General features: G+C 47.0%; 1 protein-coding gene across 1 annotated transcript in view; it reads right to left on the bottom strand.

The window, feature by feature from the left end:
- Window positions 1-3,222, bottom strand: part of LOC125518973 (cyclin-dependent kinase F-1) — a 5,311-nt gene extending 2,089 nt beyond the window's left edge. The window contains exons 1-2 of the mRNA XM_048683864.1: window positions 2,611-3,222; window positions 5-790 (exon numbers count right to left, since the gene is read on the bottom strand). Coding sequence (XP_048539821.1) covers window positions 5-790; window positions 2,611-3,111 — 1,287 coding nt within the window. The 5' untranslated portion in view covers window positions 3,112-3,222. The remainder of the gene's footprint in view (window positions 1-4; window positions 791-2,610) is intronic.
- Window positions 3,223-8,579: the final 5,357 nt, after the last annotated feature.

Raw genomic sequence — 8,579 nt, 5'->3', positions numbered from 1 at the left:
CGAATTCGTCAATGTCCGAATCCGAATTGCCGTCCCTGTAATTACCCCATTCTTCCGCAGAGCTGTCGTCATCCTCGCCCTTTGATGCTGGGACTTGTAGCGCCTCGGTAGGTACAGGTAAGGGTTCTTCAGTGAAGTACGGATCATTCAGCAAGTCGGAAGCACTAGCCCTCTTTGCTGGGTCATAGCAAAGTAGCCGCTTTACTATGCTAACCTCAGAGGCAGATCTGTTAGGAAGTGATGCTTTGAGGCCCGTAGGCTTCTCAACCTTGCTGAAGAAGATCTTGTTGTAATCCGGTAAATTTGAACAGCCAGGAAAGGACTCTTCTGTGATATTGCCCAGGACTCCGATGATTCTACCAATCTGGTCAATATCAGATTGGCCTGGGAATATGGGCTCTAAACTGAGAAGCTCAGCCAAAATGCATCCTAGTGACCACAGGTCGATCTCTTGGCCGTAGCTGGTTGACCCATATAGGAGCTCAGGAGCTCTAAACCACCGTGTTCCAACACAAGAAGTGAAGGCACCAGACTCTTCATCCCCGATGTCTTCTTCAGCATCATACGAATATGAGGCTCTAAAAGGATCATCGTCAATGTCAGCTGTGCTGCAGGTGGCAAGACAGGAGGTGTTTCCATCCTGAAGGCTCATTCTGTCCACATCTCCATAAGTGGACTTGGCCCGGAGTTGGTCAATCTCATGTAGGTAGTCGGCTGCAGTGAGTGTCTCTGGCTCCTGAGCAGCAGGAATTTCCGTTTCATCAGATGCCTGTTCTTGAAGAATCCTGGCCTGCCAAAGAACAAAGAGCAAAATAATTTGTGAAAAGCAACACAACTGATACAAACAACTGAAAGCAGTACAGAGTATATAGCGTACAGGTATACGACAAGCACAAGAGACAAAGTTGATCAACTATATGATAGACCACATATATGCTTCATGTGTTCCTTCGCAAGAAATGACTGTCCTTGGCAAGAGGATCGCTACTGCTATGATAAAATAATTTATTTGTCGTAAAGCTTGTAGTTAAAATTGTGAATATAAATCAGTATAAAATTTCAGAACATTATATTATATGAAGAACTTAACTTAATTAGCACAGAAAGACTAAACCCTATGAACATGGAAATGGTAAAAGAAGAACCTTTTGCAATGATCTTTGCATATAGCACGGGTACATTTCATAGAGTTATTGGCTACTTCAAGGAAAATTCCTTAACAGTGTTTACAATGCTCTCGTTTAACTGATGCAAGTTATGTTGATCATGTATCAGCTGAGATGCTGAAATCGAAGATGGTAACCCATAAAGAACATATTGCATTCCAAAACTACAAACCACAGCAACAGTCACTCATAGTACCATATCCATATTAGCACTCCTAATGAAATACGGAAATTTCAACAATATGCTACACCTAATGGTAGGAGCCACGCTGATGCAAAATAATTTACTATCCCAGAAGGAAGCAAGGTAGTGTGCATTAAAGCATAGTTAATAGTCATAATGTATGGCTTCGTCGCAACTCTCACAAACTGAAAGGGTCGTTACAGTATACAGATATGCCTCAGCATAACATCAACATATAAAGCTACACCATAAGAATGTAGAAGAAAAGATGACTTCAGGTTATGTCCAAAATTTACAGCAGAACATAATACTGGTATGCTGCAGCACACTGCCAAAAAATTTCCTCATTGACATGATGAACGTCACCAGCTTTTGAGCTAACTCTAGCATTTGAAGAATCTCTAAATTCTGACAAGAAAATTTATTGCACAAACACAAATGACATTTCTGATTCAACTAGATTTCCTTGAACAGCAAAATTGTAGAGTATTTGAATAATAAAACTGCATGCATGTAAAACCAAGGAAGATCAATGAAAGAAATTGTAGGCATAAGATGCCCAACCCATGCTCTATATCTATGGTTTCAATTCCAAGTTTCCTACACAGAGCAAAGTATGTCTGATAGTGTAAAGATGTAATTTAGGCAAATTCACCAACTACATCTCCCCTACTACCTTAAAGTCGACAGCTCACCATACATTAACCCATCATATAGAATTCTAGATATTTAACCTTACTGCCGACCAACAACTGTTTATAACTTGTCAATTTCGCCATTATAAGGCTGATTTTAATTCCAAGATATTTAACCTCCATGTTGGAGCACAGCAGCTGCAAAGTCCAGAAAAGGCATGCAGTTTGGGGTCCATTTAGCACCAACAGTATCTGAAACTTCAAGAACAACAGCTCTATGCTCTACATGTACATTATCCTTCTATAATCAAATCCTTCGTCATGTCTATAGATAGCAACTAAAATAGTTCCTCACCAGTTATATTCCCAGAGAGTTGGAGACCATTAGAACTGCCATGTTGCAGCAGGAGCTCCCATAGTATAACCACCGAGCACAAAAAAGAAATCAACATTTACCACTATTCCTGTGCCGATTTGAGGAAAGACTATCGGCCGACGTCCATGACTAATCATTCAACCTAACAGTTTTGACATGCTACTACAGAAAGAGAACCGATTCTCTACTCCTGAATCCATAAAAGAAAGTCATTCGTCGAACTGAGAAAAGCGTTATCAGGATTTCAACCTGACCAAAGTCGGCGACCTTGAGGACTCCGTCCTCGGAGATGAGCAGGTTTCCGGGCTTGAGGTCGCGGTGCACGAGGACGGCGCGGTGGCAGGCGGCGACGCCTTCGATGACCTGCAGCATCCATCGCTTGAGCTGGCCGGCAGGGAGGCCGCCCGCGCGCCTCCCTTCGCGCACGACGGCGGCGAGGTCGAGCGGGAGCCACTCGAGGACGAGGACGTCGTCGTCGTGGTCGCCGCCGGGGAAGTGGTCGAGGAGCGTGATGACATGAGGGGAGGACTCAGAGGCGGCGGCGAGGAGGGCGTCGGCCTCGCGCTGGGCGCTGACAGCGTCGTGGACCTCCTTGAGGGCAACCGGTGCGCCGTCGGAGCGGCGACGGCCGCGGTAGACGTCGGCGTAGGCGCCAGAGCCAGCGCGTCCGAGGACATCGTAGCGGGAGGTGACGTCCGGGCGGCCGTGGATGCTCCAGCTCCCGCCTCCGCCGCCGCCGCCGATCGCCATCGGGATAGGGGTACGGCGAGGGGAGGAGTTTATTTTTTCTCTACTTTTGACAGGAAAACTGGAAGAGGAGTGTGCAGGCCGACTGGGCTTTGGTATCTGGGGCCACACGGTGGGAGTATTATCATGCATATGATAGTATTATTATTTTTATAGTCGCCTAGTTCGCGTGGGAGTGGGGGCTGAGATAGGATCAACGTGTGATGCCTATCTAGCGCTTTGTAATCTCTTGTAAATATTTTCTCCTTTTTATAAAGCTAAGGCTCGAAAAAAAATTATTGTTATGCATGACACAAATAGCATAGCACTTAACATGATATGATATCTACCTATGTTACTCTAATTCTCTCTCTTATTTAATTCTCTGTCACATCAGCATTTTTATTATTCCCGAGTGTATGATACCGGTTAAGATACCATCAGTATGGCCAGCCCAAAAGCATCTGCACGACGGAAGAATATAACACGGAACCAACATTCGGTGAAAATCGATAAAAACCACGAGACAAAGATGTTTTGGAGTTTTAAAAAAAATATAAGAGATGTTAAGAGGATGATGTTTTATTGCCACGCAAAATTTCAAATTGAAATACATTACAAGATGTGAGATATGAAAAAGTCAAAATCAGCGTTGAATAGTGCCAAACAACAACGTCATTATTCAGGATTGAATTTGTCTTTTTCATAACTCACATCTCGTAATGTGTTTCAACTTGAAACTTCGCATGGCAATACAACATCACCTTCTTAACATCCAGTATTTTTTAGATTTTTTATAACTTTAAAATATGGTTTCCATGAAATTTTCATTGAATATTGGTTTTTGTATGATATTCTCCCTACAGGACTTGTCAAATCCAACCACTACCCGGCACGCCCGGCTCACTGACGCAGACGGACCGCTCCTCATATGTCTTGTCCGGCATTCATATATCTTAAATTCAGACTTTCAAATATATATAAATCCATGCATCTCCATCATACACATCAATGTCGCACATACATAACAAATGTTGATAGTGAAAACACATAGTTCTTATATAAAATTTTGTGAATACACAAAATTTGCGTATCATTTCATTGCTAGAAGGAAGCGGAATGAGTACATAAGAATGTACAACATATGCACAAAGGCAAGGAGGCGTGAGCATGGCACCCAAAGCAGGGACAAGGAAAGCTCGGCCCAAACAAAAAAAGGAAAAAAAACACTGCTAAAACCACGAAACCTACACTAGGGAGGCAAACTGAACGAGTGTCACATCCAACAACTTGAAAGCCAACCATCGGGGATGCCTTGAGCGAGCAAGATAGCGCCTTCAAGAAGGGGAATGACATCAATACGACGCTGCCATCCAGTCCGAAGAGTCAGACCTAGGGTTTTCCTCAGTGCTTGAAGAGGGGAACAGATAAAGACCATGGCAGCACCTCCAAGAACGGGAACGACACTCGTGAGTGACGTCGCCGCCAGCATCGGAAGGCCGAGCAGGGATTTCGCCCTAGCCTAAGTTTTAGCAATCCCAATGTCGCCAAAGCAGTGTCCAGAGTTGATGAAGTCGAGCCACTGGTCAAGATCGCCACCTTGGGAGGGGTGGGCTGCATCTGCCGTCGGAGGGTGGCATTGGGCACCGTCGAAAAAACACGAGCTTTGGATCTGGCTAAAGGACGAGGCGCCATGGTGGACGGGGGCAGGGACAGCCAAGCAGGGGGCGATGTGGAGGACGGCTGCCGGCGACACCGGCAAGCTAGGAACCGGAGAATGATCACAGTTCCGTGCAACCGGGGACGAAGCGGCCGACACCGACGGGCCAAAGGAGCTGGGGAGGACGCAGCTACCACGACATCGGGGCCGGAATTATGCCCGTAGAGGACGGTGACGTTGGAGGACGCAGGTCCAGGGCCGTCGTGGACCGGACTAACGCCGAAGAGGATTCCGCCACGAGGGGTAGCACCGCCAAGAGAACCACCATGATGCTGGAAAACGTAGTAGAAAAAAATCGCCCTATGATCACCCAAGAACAATATGAAGATGCATATAGGGTTTGGATCAACGACCGTTACTAACTCCGAAGTGCAACGGAAGTAGACGGGTCAGTGTAGATCGTACTTGGAGTCCCTCGAACCGTTGATGACTGTCACATCCCTAGTTCTAGTATGCTCTGAGCTAGCTAGTCATGTGTTGCATCATGTTTAAAATCTTATGAATTTGAATTGGGGACTGTTGAAACCCTAGCACAGATGAATCCAACTAGATTCAAATAAAAAAATATCATTTTTCAATGATCCCAAAATTCCTTTGGAAAAGTTCATCATTTTTGAATTGGTCTAGAACCTCTGCCAAAAATGGTGCACATTTTCCTAGGTCACTTTGGATTTTTGAATGAATTCATAAAGTATTTGAATTTGGGCATTTAATTTCTATAAATAATTAAAATGCCCAAATAATTCTGAAAGTGGTTGAGGGCTATTGGAAATATTTTCAAAAGTGCCCACAATTATTTTCGGGGTTTTTGAAAATGCCTTAGCATTTTATTTAAGTCAAAACAATTACAGAAAAATAGAAAAGAGAACAGAAAAATAAAACAGAACACAAACTTACCTGGCCTTACCTGAGAGGCCCAGCAGCAGCCAGCCCACCAGAGCCCAGCTGCCAGTCGTCGTCCTCCTTGTGCCAGAAGGACGAGGGCGCGAGCCCGCCGCGCGTGGCCACACGCCGGCCACCTCCAGGCTGCCTGCCTGTGCGACGACCTCCCTGGAGACGCCACACCCCCCAGGCCCTCTCACTCCTCCCCCCGTGCTCATCCCCTCCCCTGTCCCTCTCGCGCGCACCCACCCGAGTACAGCCGTCGCCGCCGCTTGTTGCTGCCGTGCCCTGAGCTCCCCTCACCTCTCCGACATGCCCAGGGGCTCCGCCACCGTCGCCTACGCCCCCCTGTTGACTCACGTGACTCCAAACGCCGCCGAACGCCGTCCTCGCCTTCGTCTTCAACCTCGGGCACCCGAGCCTGTCTTCGGTCAATTCGGCATCGCCATGACCTCCCCGAGCTCGCCGACCCCCTCTTCGGCACCGCTGTGAGCTCCTACGCCCCTCGCCCCTCTCCCCGTTGATGCGTTCATCCTCTAGTCGTGTTTTCCACCTCGGCCGAAGCTCGCTGCCGCCGTCCATGGCGCCGCTGCGGCCACAGCTGCTGCCACCCGCGTCCGAGCTCATCAGCGCGCTCAACGCACCCATAGGAGCACGATGCACTCACCATCTCCTCTCCTAGTGCTCCGTAGCCCTGTTTCCATCGATGGCCGAACCACGGCCGCCGCAAACCTCGTCGTCGGCGTCGATTCTGGCGACCATCTGGTCCAGCTCCACCACCCACACATGCGGCTCAGCCCCAGCTCTTCATAGAAGCCAACCACACCCCAAACCGTGGTCTGTAGCGCAATCCCGACGCGGACGCCGCCGCGATCTGAGGTCGCCGGCGGTTAAACGCCGGTGGCTGACGTGGCACCATTAGTTTAGGTGCTAATCGTGTTTAGTTTTGCCTGTGTCAATGACATGTGGGTCCCCGAGCATAATTAGGTTAGTCTAATTTTCTGTTAAGATTAGTACTAATACGTGTGGACCCCACGTGTCAGCTTTGACTTTGGTCAAGTCAACGTTGACCGATCACACCTGTCATCCACCCAAACCAGCCTGAGCCACTGACGTATGGGTCCCACAGGTCAGGTTTGACCTGGCCAACCCAGTTGACCTGCTGGCGTCACACCTATGTCATGCTGACGCAGTAAAGCATTTTCTGGATTTAAGTTTATTCAGGAAATTCCAGAAAATGCCCAAAACTTCTAAAAATCATAGAAATTAAACCATAACTCCAAATGAAATAAATTATATATGAAAAATTATCAGAAAAATCCAATCTATCCATCTGTACCATTTTCATGCATGCTAGAACAACTTAAGGCCACTTTTTAGGACAAATCAAATGAATGGTATTTAAATAACCACATGTGGAGTTTGAATTTGAACTTTGGGTTCAAACCAACTTCATTTAATTGTGTTGCTAGTTGCATTAGCTCAATAAACAACATATTGCCATGTCATTATCATGCATCATGTTGTGCATTGCATTGATTGTGTTCCTTCTCTGTTGCCGGTGGTTGTCCCCTCTCGATAGACATTGTACCGACGCTGTGATCGTTGACACTGATTGAGACCCAATGATATCTTCAGAAGTGCCAGGCAAGCAAAAACCCCTTGTTCATTTCGATACAATTCCACTCTCTCGCTCCTGCTCTCTTTTACTGCATTAGGACAACAACGATTCAACTGTTACATGATGCGGTAGTTAAACCCCTTTCCTCTGCATGACCTGTCATTGCCACAGTAAATAGATGAAACCCACTAGCATGAGTAGGAGTTGTTTGAGCCCTGATGTGCCTACTCATTCATGCTTGTTTGTCATGCCTGCTATTGCATAGAGTTGTGTCGGGTCTGATTCATCGGGAATGAATTGGAATGGTGATGAACATGTCCTACTGTGTGTGAGCTAAGTGTGTGAACACGATTTGGTAAAGGTAGTGGTGAGAGGCTATGTAGGAGTACATGGTGGGTTGTCTCATTGAAACCGTTCTTAGGAACTGAGTTCTGTGTCTGTGATCCATGAACAACTACTACCACTCATTGGGATCCTTAATTGACCCTCTCGGCTTCTTAATCACCCTAGTACTTTGTCCATGAGTTGCAACTAGTTTCTGGTGTTTGTAGGTTATGTGTTGGCGGCCGTGCGTAGCGCTGACCCTAGGGGTGGGCTATGATGCGGTAGATACACCGTGGCACGGTGTACCGGGCGCCCGTTTGGTGTCTCAGGAACCCTGTTCACATCGGGGCCGTATGTGGAAACCTCGGCCGGACTCCCTGCGGATGGAACCTGGATAGGCGATAAACCTGGACTAGAGACTTGAGTGTTTAGGTAGGCCCTGGCCGACACCCTCGTTGGGCTTCCGCTTGAAGGTTGTCGAGTACATGTCGTGTAAACGACGGTAAGTGGTGGGGGCGTGTGTGAAGAAGTACACCCCTGCAGGGTTTTCATTATCTATTCGAATAGCCAGATTCCTCGGATATGGAAACTTGGACCCCTTGCATAGTTCATAGACAAGTGAAAGTGAATACTCTAAAATGCACAAGATAAGCGTGAGTGCTATGGATGGCGTTCTCGTAGGGAGACGGGAGCGGATCCATAGTGGTGTATTGATATGGTGAATATGTGGACTTGTGTGCGCCACCTCAAAAGAGTTACTTGCAGTCATAGTTTAGGATAGCCACCGAGTCAAAGTTGGCTTGCTGCAGTTAAACTCCACTACCCCCTTTGTTGATACCGATGCATATGTAGCTAGTTCTGATGTAAGTCTTGCTGGGTACATTTGTACTCACGTTTGCCTATTTTATGTTTTTGCAGAGAGACTTCAGTCTCGCTAGTAGTTCC

Source organism: Triticum urartu, chromosome 7 (assembly GCF_003073215.2).
Source record: "Triticum urartu cultivar G1812 chromosome 7, Tu2.1, whole genome shotgun sequence".
Taxonomy (NCBI): domain Eukaryota; kingdom Viridiplantae; phylum Streptophyta; class Magnoliopsida; order Poales; family Poaceae; genus Triticum; species Triticum urartu.
The sequence above is the reverse complement of the archived record's forward strand: the minus strand, read 5'-3'. Positions and strand labels throughout refer to the sequence as shown.